The sequence below is a fragment of the Neovison vison genome, chromosome 7, assembly GCF_020171115.1.
Source record: "Neovison vison isolate M4711 chromosome 7, ASM_NN_V1, whole genome shotgun sequence".
NCBI classification, from domain to species: Eukaryota; Metazoa; Chordata; class Mammalia; order Carnivora; family Mustelidae; genus Neogale; species Neogale vison.
The window spans coordinates 138417300-138435552 of record NC_058097.1 but is presented as its reverse complement, the minus strand read 5'-3'; the positions used below and the strand labels follow the sequence as shown (position 1 = coordinate 138435552).

The window sequence follows — 18253 nt, the reverse complement described above, 5'->3', positions numbered from 1 at the left end:
CCTTTGGCTCTCAGATGTATCAAAATCCATTTACAGTGACTCACAAGATGATACCTACTTTAATCACAACCCATTAAACAGTAATGTGTATGTGGGTATATTTGGGTGACTTGCACTGCAGGAGTATAAAGTTAGGTCCCATGAGGACACAGTAGAGCCCAATGAGGATGCAAAAACTTTTTATCATAGTACTGCTGCCTATTATTTTCAAAATGTATATCTGCTACTCAAATGTAGCCAGTTTTACAAATATTAGGCTCTAGTAATTTATGTCTTGATCATGTATTTCAATTTTGTTTTATGGTAAAAATACACTCTTCAGTAGAGGAAAGAAATAATCTCAGCCCATACATTAAGAGTCATCTTGGAAAATACCATAAAAAAAGAGAGAGAAATTAATCCACCCAGAATTCAGTACATGATAGCCTCTGTGGCCTGATTTAACTAAGCTCGGTCATGAGCAAAGACACAGATACATTGGCATATATGTCCATGTCCATGCATTGTTTTCACTCCTCGGGCTAAATGTTGAACAAAACCTAACAAGATAAAAACAAGATGACCGAACTTGAGTATCTGCCAGTTCAAAAGCAACTGGAGAAAAAAAAAAAAAAAAAAGCAACTGGAGAAACCTCTGTACCCAACAGCCCCGAGGGACACAAGTCTTGGCTCCTCTGCAGCAGCTGGGCAGAGAACATGCAACAGGGGCTGAAACCTGGATTGTCTTTTTGCCTATGTACTTCTTCAGAACTGCTCAGGTCATGGGCCAAAGCTCAGCACCTTCATCTCTGGCAGGCAGACCTCTTGAGCAAAGTTTCAGATTTCAGGCTGGATGTCACCGTCTTCTAGCAAAAGCACCTTGTTTCTCTATCAAATGGCTCCCTCATTTAGCTGCTCTTCTCATTAAGATGTATTAGCACATCCAGACTACTGGGCAACTATTAATATAAATCTCGTGATCTCCTAAGGGCAGACATGTGTATCATTATCTTCATACCTCCAGCGCCCAGCATTATGCAACTGGGCTGAAACTGGGAAGCCAAGAAGACACATACGCATATCTGCATGCTTTGCTGGGCCCCACAGACACATTCTTAATGTGCTATTTGTCCCAGAGACAGAAGTCAGTGTTAAGTACAGCAATCTTAAGATGGAACAGAAAAGAGTAAACAATCATTATCTTTGGCTGGTGGTGAGTATAAATTAGTGGACAGACATTAGCCACCACAAGTATATACTTATTTCTTAAGATTCAGATATTCACTTGCTTTATAGATTGAATATAGACTGAATCCTGCTTTGAACCTCAGAGCTTAAACCCTGGACATGATACAATTTGCTTCCATAGGTATGGAAAGAGGCATACACAACCATAATGCACACTGTAAAAGCACAATTCTTTCTTAGGTCCAAATACATTATAAATTGTTTCATGTCTACAGTCTTATGTAAAGGCCACAAGAAATCGAGTACTTGAGACCAGACTGCAACATAAAGCCAAGTGATAACAGAAGGTGCCAACTTCATTTTAAGAAAAGACTCAAAGGGCAGAGAGCCTTACAGAAGTATAATACTATCCAGCAATTACACACATATATAGTACATATATATGTTTGCATAAAAAATTTTTAAATATGTAACTCCCCCATAGCGAAACCACAGATTAATCTTTCAACACTGGTGGCAGGAAAATGTTTTTTCATAAAACCCTTGTCAGAATGAAATAGTTTTGTAAGCTGCAGGAGTTTTAGTACCAATAACAAATACTGCATGATTAATAGTGTTAGTTATTTCAGTATATTTAACACCATGTAAAGTGGCAACATTTAGTCATTTGTGAGAAAGATCCTGCTACTCACTTCCTGGTATGCACTCATTTGTGTCTGGTTCCTGATCTGTTTTTTGATCTACTCAGAAAAGCAACATTGAGAATAAATACCATTTTACAAGAAGGATTAAAGAGACATGAAAGTAAGGCTCACATGTCAGTTTCACAACAGAGACTGCAGGATACATCTGACAGGTTTTCAGCGTGCTTTTATCTATTCCCCAGAGTGACTCTTCATTACCTCCTTTAGGGGTCTTCTATTCAACTAAAAATCCAACATCCAGTATAGGTGATGTCTGGCATCTTTCTACTAAGTCACTGAGCCCATATAGCTTGGGGGATGGAAGGAGCACTGCATTAGGAGTAACAAAGCTGCACTTCTAGTTGCTACCACCCCCTCAACCCCCTGCCCCCACTGACCAACTAGCTATAGGATCTTGGACAAGTCACCTCATTTCTCTGAGCTTTTCTTATCTGCAAATGGAAATCCCTGCCCCACCCACTTCCACGAAGTTGTTGTAAGCATAAAATGAGAAAGACAAAACTATGACACAAAAGTAAGCAATGACCTTTGAGGAGTTCTAATGCTACATTTTATAAGGGAAGCTTAGTTCATAGACATTTTTTATTATTATAGTAAAGGGAATTTAGAAAACACAATTCCGGTGTACAAATATAAATTACACATTTGCATAAATGCTCAACTATAAAAATCAGGCTCATTTCCATCCCTTCCCCCACTATACCACTATTACCCTGTATATTTTGTAAGTGAACCACGTAATACTCAATCCACTGACAAACTTCAAGATCTTCTGGGCTCCTTAATATTCTGAACCAGTTAATTTTACCTCAGTCTATATTTAGCTATTTAAATGAGCCAAGGCAGGATCCTGACTCTGGTTCTGGGACTCTTCCCTTTGAAGTTAAAGCTTTACCAGCTATGCCCAGAGAGCTCCAAATGTTGAGACATGAGAAAAATACAGGAATAACTTAACCCAGAACCCACCCGACGCTTCCTGCCCTCACAAGGAGTTCTGCAAGTCAGAGTAGCAAAAATCAGCTCATACCCATAGAAACACAATTTCCTATTTATAGAAACCCTCGCTTCCCAAAGGTCTCTGATGCGATCCTTACAACAGTATCACCAGCAGAAGACTTGAGAATATAAACAGTTAGTATTAAATGCATCGAGTCAGAACCATTTTATAATAACTTAGGCACCATTCATCACATAGTGGCAAATGACGTTCTTCTATTTATCCAACAGCTGCGTCCCAGTGACTGCCCAAACCGCCCCAGAACCTAATACACAGACAGACATGCAAATACATAAAGATATTTACCATCTTCAGCACTACGTACTAATTCTTCTGGCAGATTATCTACTTTTGCTTGATCTGTTCAGGAGAAATTAACAAATGGTTAACACGGCTGACCCTTGGCGAGAGAGAACAATGAGACTGTCCCTGGAAGCCCCCGGAGTTGGAAGCAATTAGTCAAGATGCAGTGAGGGGTGCAACCAAGATGTCTTCCCCAAAATACTTTCTCTTTAGATTAGCTACTTGAACCAGTGCCATAGCGGGAGCTCCCATTTCAGCCCCGATGCAGCTTACATCAGCACACTGCTGCACACGGACTCCCCAGGGTTAGAGGGTTAGCTAAGAGCAAGCAGTCGGCCAGCAGCAGGAGAAAACACAGGGCGGCAACAACAGCCTCTCTATTCTTCTGGAAAGGGTAAGATGCTAGCCATGACTAACACCTTCTCAAACCCATGGTCATTAGCAAATATTTCTGTGCATGCATCATCGTTTGTGTATGCCTCTGGGAGCCTTGCTTGGGAAGTCAACTGAAGAGATGTAACTGGGGACCAGCTGCTAAGTGGAATCTTGGCAGGCTAGTGTGAGAGTGGGTATCGGTATTTGGAAAGGAGCGTGCAGGAATACCCGTCAGCTGATGGTGATTTTTTTTTTAACCCTGCACATTCCTGAGTATTTTAAAGCTGCACCATGGAAATAGCCCCATGCTTCACAGGCAAGGTTTGCCAAACTGGACAGTTTTTGCTGAGTTTTTTGTTTTTTGGGTACCCCCCCCTTGGGACCCATCACCAACATCAGGAAGAACAATTAGGGCGGTCCAACAAAGGGCAGGATTCGCTTTCTGTGGGAGCATTCAGGCGGATGTGGGGAGGTTGGCCACCTGTTGAGGAGGCTTTATAGGGAATTCCTGCATTGGGGGGTGTTTAAAATGGATGACCTTCAAGGTCACTTCCAACCCTGAGATTCCAAGATCTCTGGTAGGGATAGAACTGCATTCCAAAATGGGAATACTGTCCTCAGAGTCCTGAAAATCTCTGATTTTTAGGAATTATTTAATAGAGTGGCTTTCCCCCCTTTCTTTTAAAATTCTGACTTTTTAGTTTCAAATGCAGATAGCCGAAGAATATACTAAACATGACAATGTTCAACTTTCCAGCATATGAGTGTGGCAGTGATTAACTTTCATTCAGTAACTTTTCTCATGACCCTCTGCACTCCCAGGGGTGCCTCTTAGCTTAAAAATGATTAAGAGCAAACCCTCTAAAAGTCAGGATTTCTAAGTCAACTTGCAAGTCATACATATGTGTGTGTGTGTGTGTGTGTATAATGCTTTATGTTAGTACTCAAGAAGTCCTTCACCAATTACAGCAACAGTTGGGGGGTACAGTGTGCCTAATGTGTTGCAAGCCAGGTAGTCTTTGGGCTTCTAGTTCCAGTATCCAAAAGAAATGTGTGAAGAGAAGGGATAAAAGAGAAAGGACAGTCCTTGAAGCTAGGGACCAACTCATCTCCATATCATGCAAAACTCATCAGACATCCAATACTGTCATATATAAGACGGTCACCTCATAAATGTTCTTGATAGCAGACTATTGATTCGGATTCACAGCTCTGCTGCGTGACATTAAACAAGGTACTTTACCTCTCTGAGCTTCATTTGCCTCATCTGTAAAATGGGAATAACCATCATCTCTCACAGGGTTCTGTATGCCAGTTACATGAAATAATGCATGTGAAATCCTTAGCCGCATCTTGGCACACAGTGCTCAATAAAGGTTAGCTATTCTTCCTAGAACTACCAGCTACCCCAGTCATTTAAAACTCACTGGACTTGAAACGCTTGAGCTGGGATTCTTCAATCCAAGGAAACCTAGTGTTCTAGTAACCAAACCTCAGGCACTATGTTGAAGGTTCCAGTCACTGTAGGATGAGCTTCTTCTGCTCACTCTGGAAAGGTTACGGTCATCTGTTAACCCCCGCCTCAGGGGCTTCAGTGCACGAAAGCATGCAGTGAGGCCACAGAAAAGCACATGAGCATTTTAAAGCTTAGACGGGGGGCGTGAACAATGGGGGCAACCTTTATTCTCACTTGGTGAATCTGATGAAATGTCTTCTAGACTTTTGGAAGGCATTTTCCTAGCAGCACTCCTTTCCAAAGTTTTCAAGACAGGACTGGGTTCTTCTTCTGAACCTGTTATGAGACAAAATTGTTGAACACTGCGCAATACAAAAAAGATCCCCAAAATCCTAACTCTTAAGAACCAATCAATGGACGTTGGTGTTGTAGGTGGAGAGTCAGAAGCCTCTGTACTATGAAACACTTCTCAGAAAAAAAAGCAAAATTTCTCCACTCTTTGCAGATCCTTTAAAAACCATTTTCCTAGTCAAGAAGTATTTGCAAGCATAAATCATAAAGGAACAAGATAACCACATGAATAGAAAAGTGATCTCTGAGCCATCCACACCTCTATTTTAGGCGCATGATTTGTTCTATGCCAGACTTTGAATCTTTCCACTTCACTTCTAGCTTTTGAAGACAACCACAAAGTGGTTTTAGGAGCATTAAAACAATTAGCTGAAAACCATAGAAGGCAGGATTCAGATGTTTAACATCTGTGTATAATCAGGTACACAGATGGGTGAATTCTCCAAATCAACGATTGCAGGCCCTTGGGGATTCATGAGCTACTAAAATTTCCAACAAAATGTTGGGAAATGATATGAGGTAGTCAACTTTTTATTTTATTATGTAATTTTAAAGTGTGTAGGGGGGTTCTATCATGTACTAATAACTACATATTTTTTTAAAGGCATGTTAGGGAAAAAAAAGGCATGTTAGGACCAAAGGAAAAAAGAAGGGGGGGCATATCCTCAAAATAAGGACAGTCTTTTAAATTAAATATATCTAATGTTACAAAAAAAAATCTCTAGATATCTTAACTTTTTCATTTTGACAGTTAAAACTCCATCATGGATTAGCTCTGGTCTGAATATGATCATTCATCACTGTTACATTATTAGTGCCTAGAACAGTGGCTGGCAATAGGCACTTCAAAAATGTTTGCTGGGGGGGCCTCGCTGGCTCAGCTGATACAGCATTTGACTCTTGATCTCAGGGTCATGAGTTGAAGCCCCATGTTGGGCATGGAGCCTACTTAAAAAAAAAAAAAAAAGTTGCTAAATCAATGAATGACTCCATTAATGAGTCAATGAATATGGGAACCACTTCTATACACAACACTTTCCTGAAATGCATCCCAGTTCTCCCCAGTGTTAATAGGCATTCTAGAGCAAATGGTCTCTAAGATGAATTGCATTTGGGATGCTCTGTGTTCCAATTTAAAGGTTTCTTACTATAGATCTTCTTGGAGACATTAATATGCTAATAATGTGCATAATTTCCCAGCACATTAAGTACTTGACAATGGAGCATTTTTTAAAAAATTTTTAAGCCTGTACCCCTGGGGATAAAAATATATGTTTATAAAAAATAAAAAAATTAAAAAAAAAGAATTAATGTATAAAGAATTAAAAAAAATTTTTAAGGAACATATTGAGGTATTGGTTGAATAAGAGCTCAGCCCCAAGTGAAATATGTTAGGTTGCTCACCAAAATTGTGGTACATTGTAAGCAAATTCCTCCCTCCTCCAGTCCACCACCAGCCAATTGTTTAAAAATAAAAATTTAGGTTAGAGTATATAAAACTACAGTTGAACCATTTTGTACCTCTTATTCGCTTATAACTTTTAAATATCTTCTCTGAACTCTCACTGGGTGGTTATTTAATACTGATGATTTCATTTTTAGACAGGCTTTTACTATTCAATCAGTTATGCTGATACCCTATAAACAAAGCTATATACATCAGGGGCAAGTCTCCAGAGTAAGGATAAATGTACAAGCTCTCCTATGGGTCAGTCTACCCTCCTCACTCACGGGGTGGTTTAGTGAAAGTCTACTTCAGCAAGTTGAACATGGTGATGTATACTCCTGTTTCAGAGACTGATACTCCACTTTTCCTCCTCTAACCAGCAACCTTTGTAACAGGGGCTTCAATTCGATTAATCAGGATTAAAGTTGGATCCTTCGGCTCATTTTCAAGAAGACACCCTATAGTTACTTGCAAAGGAAACCAAACCTCCTGAGTCATCCACTCAGAAAAGCTTATTCATTCTCCTCAATGCTGAGGGGTGCTAGAAAATGACAAATTTTCTAAACTGCTAGGAGGATGACCAACACCAGCTGTTTTGCAACTGTGGTTAAAATGTCCCAGCCAGAAGGCATCTATTATCATTCATCCCTATAATCGGGGAGTTGTGCATTCCTATTTGCTTCTGGGTTTCTCTGCTAAAATGCCCATATTGATCACCATAGCAAACTGAGACAAGGTCTGTAGCTCCCAGCCTGGCTGAAACCAGTAACGCGAAGCCCACTTAGATGAATGTGGTAATCGAGTAAGTTCTTCATTCACCTAGCAAAGGCTGGAGCCAAAGAAATGCAGCCAGCCAGGCGATGCCCTCAGGTGGTGTCAGATGAAGTCATCTGACCTAAGTCATACTCTAGAGAAGATTCTGCAGATTTCTGCAGATAACTGAAAACAAGAGGAAAAGGATGGCAACAAAACACCACAGCACAAGTTTTCTGAGGAAAGAAGGTTCCAGTCTTGCCCTCTGTTTCTGGAATTTAGCCACTACTGTGGTAAAATATTCATCCTAAAAGGGAAATTTGTGCCCATTTGTGTGTGGCACTTTCTTGCCACAAATCTTACTAGAGACTCCTGTGCACATTGTCAATTAAGAAAAAAAATTATTTCCAGGATAAATTATTTCTAGGAGGAAAACTGGCTTGAACATTTCAGAAGTGCTTTCTAAACCCCAAATTAAAAAAAAAAAAAAAACCACAACTCTTAAAACCTAACAATTCTGTTACTGAGAATAAAGTCAGATTCTGAAACACTCCCTCGTGGGTAAAACTTCTCTATGTAATGCATTGACTAAAGAACATAAAAGGAAATGTAGCTTTTTATTAAGAAAGGCTAGGAAGACCTAAAATGATAATAATTTACCACTATTTCCGTGTGTCAAATTACTCCCAGTTTTAAAAACCATATCATCTTTTACATCAGCATTCCCTAAATCATTTCATTAAACCAAAAAATTCAGAATGCTCACTGGAGGTTTTTCTCCAGCTGTCTGTATTGGAACTCAAGTCTCTACCTGAAAAATCAGAGTCAGAGAAACCTCCTTTTTCTTCTTCTTTCTCTATTCTCTTACATGGCGATGCCAGAATCAATTTGACATTACTTGTTTCTGGAGGGTTTTCTCTGTTTGTCAGGAGAGGAATGGGTTGCCTACGTCTGGATACACTAATTGCTTTAGGAACCTCTTCCAAGCCAGGCTCCTGAGAAGACTTTTCTCGAACCCCTGCAACCTCACTTTCACTCTCCTTGTCCTCTACGGGGTTTATAGTTTTAGTGATCCCTATTTTACATTCCACACAGAACTGCGGGGTTCCAGGGATCTCGACCCAACTTTCAGAACCACAAAAATCTACTGATAAATCAGTCACACCTTTGTTACCTCCCAGCACTTCATCACACTGGTTGACTTGTGATTGGAAAACATTACTCTTAAACTTCATTTCAGAGGCCTCTGAGGCTGTCCAGTCAAGATGGGTTACTGTCCTCAAGAAACTGGCCTGCTCTGACTGGGAAGCCTCCTTCTCAGGAGTTTCTTCCTTCACTGACACCTGGAGCTGGTAAGGAGGAGCTTCAGTTGTTTCTCTAAAAAGTTTCTCAAAACCAATTTCAAAAGCACTCTCCGTTCTTGATGGAGCCTCAGACTTTTTTACTGTTTCTCTGATTTCCTCAGGATGGAATTCCGAAGCAGCTTGCCTGGACACCTCAGTCCTACCTGTTAACTTTGATGAAGAAAGAGTTCCTGGGTCACTTTCGTATTTTGAGGAAGGGGGTTCAGCTGCTTCCTTCAGTAGTTTTTCTAAGCCAGCACTGAATTCTAGGAACTCTGATTTAGGTTGAATAACTGTTTCCCTCACAATTTCTGCCACTTCCTGAGGTAACTCTTTGCCACACTGAGTAACAGGGGAATCACATGAGCGACGGGTTTGCTCTGATGCAGGCACTCGAGCAGCTAAATAAGATCCAGCGTTGTGAGTTTTATCAGGGACTACATTGAAGGAACAAAAATCATCTCTGTCTGGAACTGTAACGTCCATTGTAGTCCCTGGTGTAGAATTTGGGGGGCTACCTGCTGCCTGGACTCCTTCAAGAAATTCTGCTTTTACTTCCCCAGGCACTACTTCCCTCCCCACTGGATAGCCAGCTTCTCTCAGTAGCTTTTCTAATACAACATTTATATCATTCAAGGCAGGTTTAGGTGACAGAATGACTTTTTCTACAGTCTCTGAAATTTCCCTTCGTGAAGGTAATGCCTCATCCTGGGGAGCAAGATGAGCATCCCTGAAAGAAGGCCTCTCTTGGGGAGAGTTGGCCACATTCCCAAAAGAATCTTTTCTGTAAAGATGGGAAGACGGACCCGATGGATGAGAACCTTCCGCAGCTACCTGACACCCATCCTCCGCGCTTGGCTGGCATTCGCCACTTCCAGATTTCTGGGAGAGAGCTGTATTTACCAAAGTTTCGCTTCCCTTTGGAAAAGGAGCTATTAGCTCTTTCTGATAGGCTGATGTGCTGTGACTCCATTCTGTCCCTTCTATCCCTTTTTCATAAACTCTACCCTCTTCAGGTTCAGAGCTGATCCTAGTGGTAACAGGTTCCAACACACTTGGCAAGGCACAGGGTGAAGTTCCAGTCGCTTCCTTTAGGAGTTTGTCTAGACTAGCAGTCAAAGTGTTCAGCTTAGCCTTCGGAGGAGCTACTGTTTTGTCTACATGCTCATAAATGCTCTCCTTATGTCCTTTGTCTTCTCCCTCAGTCTCAGCAAAACCTGTATCTTGAGGCCATGTTTTATTTCCAGAAATATCTGGTTCAGACTTTTGTTTTCCATGAACTTTTCCACCCGAAGGATGCATGGCTAGTGATGAAGCTTCTGAAAGTAGCTTCTGTAAGCTGTCATTAAAAGTGTCTTTGTAGTCTTTAGACAAAGCACTTGTTTTAACTATGGATTCTTGAACCTCTTGGTCGGAGTAATCCTTTTCTTCCTTGAACACTGGTGTAACAAGCCATTTCATATTCTTTCCCACATTTTCCTTTGATGACTCGTTTCCTGGCAAATGATGAGTAGACTTTCTGGATGGTCCCAATGGAAATGTGGTTTCATCTGGTAACACCTGGAGTGTATGCTTTGAATTTAATTTCTCTATTTCCTCTCTTGCCAGAATTTTTTTTTTACCTGGAAGCATCCCTATTTCGTGGATATGCTTTCCTGATGATTTAATGTCACTGAATTGTTTGTGTTTCTGGCTATAAAAAGGCTCCACATATTTTTGGCTTACTGTGTTAGTATTCTTCCCAACATTTTCTTGACTGTTTGGATTGGCTCCTAAGTCCCAAAACTTTCTTAAATTCTCAAATTGAGAGTGATTATAGACCTGTTCTGTATTGGGTTCATCCATTCTCTGTTTTAGGGACATAACTTTAAAGTTGGGATTTGATTCACTGATTAGAGGTTTGTCTTTCTCCAAAGGCGAATGCGCTGCACTCCCAGTATTCAAAGAATGTTGCCAAGCCGGTAAAGTACTGTCCCTTTCATAATGGCAACTCTCTGCCACTGGCGATCTTTTTATATGTTCATTTATCTTATTCTGAAATGGAGACACTTCACCTGATTGGTCAACAGAAGGATAGTTTTTGGATGGACCTGATATCTGGGGTCTGGTCTCTTCAGGTTTATTTGAGGAATAAAAACTGGAGAGATGGGCTGTGTGGCCATTCTCATCTAGGACCACTTGTCTGCTAGTAGCTTGATTATATTCACGCTGGCCTGTAGATAAACTGTCCACGGACTTCACAGGCTGATATTCTTTAGCAGGAGGTTTCCCTTGACAGCATGACGATGTGGGTTCTTTATGAGTTAACGTAGCAGCAGCTTTCTCGCCTTCCCAGAAAGATATTCTTTCACTTACTCTTTTGTATTTTTCTCTTTGCACTTGGTTCTTGGGAACCTCAGCAGTTTCTTGTAACTGGACCTCCGGCTTCTTCCAATACTTGTTTTTGGTAGCCCCATGTAGTGACTCAATATTCTCTGTCTCTAAAGGAGTTTTCAGGATGCATGGATCTCCTTCTTTGCTCTCTTGCTCTGCCTTCATCTTTTCTTTCAAACTTGGTTCTTTGACAAGTGTTGAAGAGTCAAAATTCACTTCTGAGTTTCTTCTATTTTTTTCATAAACATGAAGCTTAGGCTCTTCTTCACTTAAGCTGCCAACATTCTTAATGTTGCATGGAACCTGGTCTTCTCTCTCAGGTCCTTTGAGAGCACTGTAAGGATAGTTGATTGGGGAAAGTGCCCAGTTTCCTTCTCCTCTGTTTTTTGAACCATGGCTAGAATACATAGTTTTATTCCCTTGATGTGGGCCATAGATTTCACATGGTTGCAATATGCCTGGATCTTCCTTGCCTTGTTGGGACAAAATAATGGATTTGGGATTGATATTCACATTATTATTTTGGCAAGTTCTAGAAGGCAATGTATTTCCCTTTCCCTGGAATGGTGAATCAGATTCCATAGACCTCAGTTTAACTTTGGTGGGCAATAGAGCCTTCGAGCCATGTTCTTTTAGAATGGTGTCATCTCTCACCAAGGCAGTAGCAATCGGTGATTCTGAGTCTGTCTCTTCCTTCAGCTCTATTCTCTGGGGATGTTGGAGAGGTAACTTATTGTCTTCTGAATGAGAACTTCGATTAAACCAGTCTAGAACTTTAGATATGGAATCATCAGTTGTCTTCCTTATCTCAGTGGCAAATGGACCAGAGTAGGAGGACGTCCTAGCTTGTAGGGCCTTGAGAAGAGGGGGCTTACCTTGCTGACGGTCTCTAGAACTGTGATCTGGCACCTGAAATGGCTCAGGCTCAACACAAGACAGTCCGTCTGCAACACAGAAATGCTTTTCTAAATAAGGAAAGAGAATGCTCAAGGAATTATTATTCAGGGGCACCTGAGCGGCTCAGCCATTAAGCCTTTGCCTTGGGCTCTGGTCATGGGATAGAGCCCCACTGAGCAGGAAGCCTACTTCTCCCTCTCCCACTCCCCTTGCTGTTTGTCAAATAAATAAATAAATAATTTTTAAAAAAGAATTATTATTAATCACTCACATGATCTTTTAAATAGGCACTTTGTATTTATACTTTCCAGACCATTAACTGTTTCTATCAGCGTTTTTCAGAGGCTATAATATAAACCATCCTAATTAAGATATTCTACTAGAGTTGCTCTGACAGTAAAGGAAGGTAAATATAGACTTCTGAGGTATGGGGTATGGACCTAATTGAGAAATTCTTCTGAAGTCTCTGATTTATCCTGAAAATTCATATGGGCCCACCTGGCTGGCTTGGTCAGTAGAGCATGCAACATTTGATCTCAGGGTCAAGAGTTCAAGCCCCACATGGGGTGTAGAGCTTACTTAAAAAAAATTCATGCGGATTTTGTATTCTGATGCATGTTGCATTTTTTAAAAAGATTTTATTTATTTGAGAGAGAGAGCACACACGGGTACGCAATAATGGGAGGAGAGGCAGAGGGAAAGAGAGAGACTCTCTGCTGAGCATGGAGCCCAACGTGGGACTGGATCTTATGAGCCTGAGATCACGACCTCAGAAGAAACCACGAGTTGGACGCTTAACCAACTGAGCGACCCAGGCACCTGTGATCCATGTTACATTTTAAGTATTACTTCCCTTCTACTCTCAAATCTATGCATAGAACTTTACACTGTAGGAAGATACACCATGTTGATTTTATGACTCCACCCACCCACTGGCATACTAATAAACACTAGACGGGCTTATACCAACTTTGAGGAACACAGACCAAGGAGAATTTCAGGAGTAGGGAAAACAACCTTCTGGAGTTCCTTCCGGAACATTAGAATGGTACAATGATGGTATTTGTATTTCTGGGCCTTCCTCTTAATAGATTAAACCAGAATCTCTGAAGAGGGGCCCAGGAATCTTTACTAACAACTATCAGTGATTGATCTGCATACTGCAGTTTGAGGACCATGATCTCAAGGGGCTCCTCTGTTACTCCCCACTTCCCCTCTACAGTCTGTGAGTTTCGAAGTAGTTTCTGTGAGTCAAATAAACTAAACAAACTGATGCATTATGTGATCTCCACCCATTCCCTGATGTTGGCTGACCAATGGCTAAGAACCTAAACAAGATTATTTAAGCTCTAAACTATCAAGAAAGCAGAGAATCTGGGGCGCCTAGGTGTCTCAGTGGGTTAAGCCTCTGCCTTCGGCTCAGGTCATGATCTCGGGGTCCTGGGATCCAGCCCCACATCGGGCTCTCTGCTCAACAGGGAGCCTGCTTCCCCCGCCCCTCTCTCTGCCTGCCTCTCTGCCTACTTGTGATCTGTCAAATAAATAAATAAAATATTTTAAAGAAATTATTTAAAAAAATAAAAAAGAAAGCAAAGAATCCTTTCTGAGCCTTAATCAAAGGGCACATGGGAGACTTTGATAAGGGAGTTCAGGCACTTGCCCCTTAAGTTAACACCAGGTGTTTCTGCATTCCTTCTTCCTTACAGATGCTAAGCTGTACAAAGCATGTTCCTGAAAATTATGTCAGCTGAATTTTTAGGAAGTCAGCTACATTTCAATGCACTAGAGGACAATTCAGTTAATAAAATTCTATCTTTAATTTTAATCATCAACTCTGGCTAAATGAAAAAAACAAAGTGTTATACACTAATGGGCATGTGATAGATCTTGATTCACTTAACTACACATTTTACTATTGAATAGATTCAATAACTGTGAAGCTCTTTTGAGAAATCTTGAAGAAGTCTGTGTTCATTTGTTTAACAGAAGACAGTGATGAAAAAATGATTATAATATACTACTAGTAAAAACACTCTGGCAGTATAAACATAATTTAAGATTATATTGAAAATTATTGAAAAGGTCTACAATTAAAGGTTATCAATACTGTAGTTAGTGCTGCATGATGACATCACAGACAGTATTTGTTTTATTCCATATCCATTTCTTCTTTTATAATGTTTTACAACAAAAGCGTATTTCTTTTAAAATAAGAAGAGTTATATTAAAGATTTGATGCAAGGTAGTGTTCCATTTTCTCTGAGGAATTCTTCTGTATTCTGCGGTGTAGTAATGAATGTGATATTGACTGCCCTGGAGGTCAGAGCTAAAGTCAAACCCTTATAATTCACATACTTCGCATTTACCACTTTTGGGGCCTGATTTTCTTTTTATGCTTCATTATTTACTTGTATATATTTTTGTGGTAAGCAGGGAATTAAAAAGTAAGCAGACCTTTGTGCATAAGCTCTAAGGCGAGAAGTCCTGTCAATCAAAACAGGTGTAGCTGGGGATGCCTGTGTGGCTCAGTCAGTTGAGCTTCTACCTTGGGATCTGGTTGTGATCCTGGGGTCCTGGGATCAAACCCCATGTTCGGGTGGGGGGGGGTTTCCCAGCTCAGCAGGTGTCTGCTTTTCCCTCTGCCCCTGCTCTTTCTCTCCCGCAAAGAGGAAAAAAAAATACGTGTAGCTGATGATGCCTTCCTCCCAAATTTCATGGTCAGCTGGGACTTAAAAATCAGAAAGCGCAGGGATGCCTGGATGGCTCAGGTGGTTAAACTCCCACTCTTGAATTCCACGCAGGTCATGATCTCAGGGTCACGGAATCTGAACCCCATTTTGAGTTCAGCACGCAGTGAGGAGTCTGCCTGAGATTCTCTCCCTCTCTCTCTGCCCCTCCCCCACTCATGTGCTCACTCTCCCTAAAATAAATAAATCTTTTTTTTAAAAGATTTTATTTATTTATTTGACAGACAGAGATCACAAGTAGGCAGAGAGGCAGGCAGATAAAGAGAGAGGAGGAAGCAGGCTCCTCACTGAGCAGAGAGCCCGATGCAGGGCTCGATCCGAGGACCCTGAGATCATGACCTGAGCCAAAGGCAGAGGCTTTAACCCACTGAGCCACCCAGGTGCCCCTAAAATAAATAAATATTTGAAAATAAAAATCAGAAAGCATAAATAAGTAGTTAATATAAAAGTATAAAGATAGTCTGTAGTCCATGGGAAAGTAGGTACAGTTCAAAAAACAGGAAAGGTTTACCAAATTTTTTCTGTGGATGATAATAAAGGAAAATATTAAAGAATTTTTTTCATCTTTTGAATAAACACTTAAGTGACCACCATCCAGTTATTTGTCTATGTTCATCAAACTTCAGTAAGTTCCTTTAATATGAAGGTTTTTTTTTTCATTGAACAAGCACCTACTAATTTTTAATTTAAAAAAAATTCCTTTGTGTTCAAATGATTAAAATGTCTGGAGCGCAGGGATGGGTAATTGAAAGTGCTTTGCTCTTTAAGAAGAGGATTGATCTGAACAAGTATAGAACTGTAGGGCCAAGCAAAGTGACGTAGGGTTCACTTAATGCTGACTAGTAAGGAAGGGGGAGAACAAGTACATCAGACATGTGACTGCTGCCATTGTAAATTCTCCTGACTATAAAGAAATTATCATAGGGCCGGAGGAACACTTATTGAAGATGGGAGAGAATACACAGCATGATTTCTTCCATTTTTTGTTTTTTAAAGCATAAGAATTATGAAATCGTCGTATGGGAAAACAGTGTCTCATCCCTTGAGAGGTGTAAGATCTTCAAGACCTAGTGAGCTAGGCAGCAGGGAAAAGCAGTGTTCTCTTTTCCTCTCAGTTCACAGCAGCTGAAGGAGAAAGTTCCTTCAGCACTTTTTTTTTTTTTTAAGATTTTATTATTATTTATTTATTTGACAGACAGAGACCACAAGTAGGCTGAGAGGCAGGCAGAGAGAGAGGAAGGGAATCAGGCTCCCCGCTGAACAGAGAGCCTGACGCGGGGCTTGATCCCAGGACTCTGGGATCATGACCCAGGCTGAAGGCAGAGGCTTAACCCACTGAGCCACCCAGGCGCCCCTCCTTCAGCACTTTTAACATCTAAGAATAAATGGCTAAGAAAATGAAGGTTTGGGGCACCTGCGTGGCTCAGTTGGTTAAGCATCTGATTCTGGCTCAGGTCATGATCTCAGGGTCCTTGGATTGACCCCAGCACTGGGCTCTGTGCTCATCAAAGAGGCTACTTGTCCCTTTCCCTCTGCTCCTCCCCCTACTCACGCTCTGTCTCTCTCTCAAATTTAAAAAGAAAAAAAAAAAAAGGTTTTTCTGAGACTAAAAAAAATCTGGGGGGCCCAGTTGGCCTACCAGTGGGGTGTGCAACTCTGGATCTTGGGGTTGTGAATCCCAGCCTCACACTGGATGTAGCAATTACTTAAAATCTTTCAAAAAACCCAAAGTTTAATTGAATGGTAATTAATAAATATGCATTACGTGGATAATATATTTTGTACAAAGGTATTAGTATATATTTAATTCTTACTCTATATACATACCTTGATTTAATTCAAAACACTGTAATTTGGTTAAATAATTTATAGTTACATTTTTTAGGGAAAAGCATAATGGGCAGAAACTATGCTATCCTGGTTTTGGTTTTAGTTAGCCCCTCAGCTATTGATGATTGAGGAAAACTTCCAAACCCATTAATAGATAGTATAATCGGGATGCGTGGGAGGCTCAGTCAGTTAAGCCTCTGCCTTCAGCTCAGGTCATGATCTCCAGGGTCATAGGACTGAGTCCCACATTAGGCTCCTTGCTCACCAGGAAGCTTGCTTCTCCCTCTGTCTGCCACTCCCCCTGCTTGGGCGCATGCTTCCTCTCTCTCACAAATAAATAAAATCTTTAAAAAAAAAAAAAAGAGGTACTATAATCATTCCCCAGTGGCACCTGTCTGAATTGTAGCTGGAATGTCTAGGAGGTCAAACAGGGCTTCTACAGGGCTGGCCTGGCCATTCTAAGTCCATGGGTTGGTTTTTATAGTCTAGTAGTAACAACTTTCTTACCAGCAGGGCTTTTGGACAATTCTGATTCAAGTTGTGATAATTCTGATGGTTTAGCTTTGTGTTCATTGATGGTGGGTGAATTTTCAATGGACTCTGGTCTTGTAGCTAAAGCTTCTGAGGGAGAATGATGTTCATTAACTGGAAAAGAATCAGAAGCCATTGGCTGATGTTTTTCATTTTTGGATGCTGTCAGGCTTGAGGCTGACTGATGTAAAGGCAAAGGCTTCCTGTATTGAGAAGGCTGAGGGTCATTGCAAAACTCATCGACATCCACATCATCTTCTGTTCCATTCTTTAACCTGTCAGATTCTAAAACACTGAATTCTCCTACTTCCCAGCCACGGCTTAGCCCTGGTCTCTGGGGGAGTTCATCCTTCACTGCAGAGAATCTCACATGCTTTAATGGCTCCAGGGAGTTTGAGGAGGAGTCACCTTCTAAAGAATGCTCCTTCTCAGAAATTCTTTCATGGATGGTGAGGCCAGGGGCCACCATTTTGGTTTTGGGTTCCAAGTTCTGATGAAAACGCACTGTTTCTGAGTCTGTGCTGCTGGAACTGGAGTTGCGTTTCAGGATCCCTCTGGGAGCCCCCCTTGTGCTCAGGGAGTCTGTCCTTTGTCGGGGAAAAGACTGGTTATCATCGAGCTTTAACTCATGTGATTTGGGGAGCATTTTCCTGGCTTTGGGGATTGGAGCTTTGACCTGAGATCTATTCTCGGGGCCTGGAAATGTCTGTTTTGTTTTCTCTAAATTTTGGCTTGAAGTTTCTGGGGTAGATGAGTCTTCTTTGGACTCTGACAATTCACCTGTAAATTAAAACACATTAGATGACATGTCAAATGGAGAATAGCTATATAATTTAAAACACCTAACATAAACTTAATCTACATGTAGCAAAAGTAGTAAAATATTAAAGACAATAAAGTATTATCATAAGTGCAGACCTAATTAAAAAACATTTAAAAATTCAGGTACGAGCTTCATTGAACCATACATTTAAGATTA

The 18253-nt window shown here is 40.8% G+C and overlaps 1 protein-coding gene across 18 annotated transcripts in view; it reads right to left on the bottom strand.

The window, feature by feature from the left end:
- Positions 1-18253, bottom strand: part of SYTL2 (synaptotagmin like 2) — a 119742-nt gene that overhangs the window by 18707 nt on the left and 82782 nt on the right. For 2 of the 18 annotated variants that reach the window (XM_044258385.1, XM_044258389.1), the window contains 5 exons: positions 17251-18054; positions 12145-12213; positions 5225-5338; positions 3175-3228; positions 1860-1907 (listed from right to left, as the gene is read on the bottom strand). In XM_044258385.1, coding sequence (XP_044114320.1) covers positions 1860-1907; positions 3175-3228; positions 5225-5338; positions 12145-12213; positions 17251-18054 — 1089 coding nt within the window. The other 16 variants (XM_044258386.1, XM_044258388.1, XM_044258387.1 and 13 more) reach the window with 10 other exon arrangements.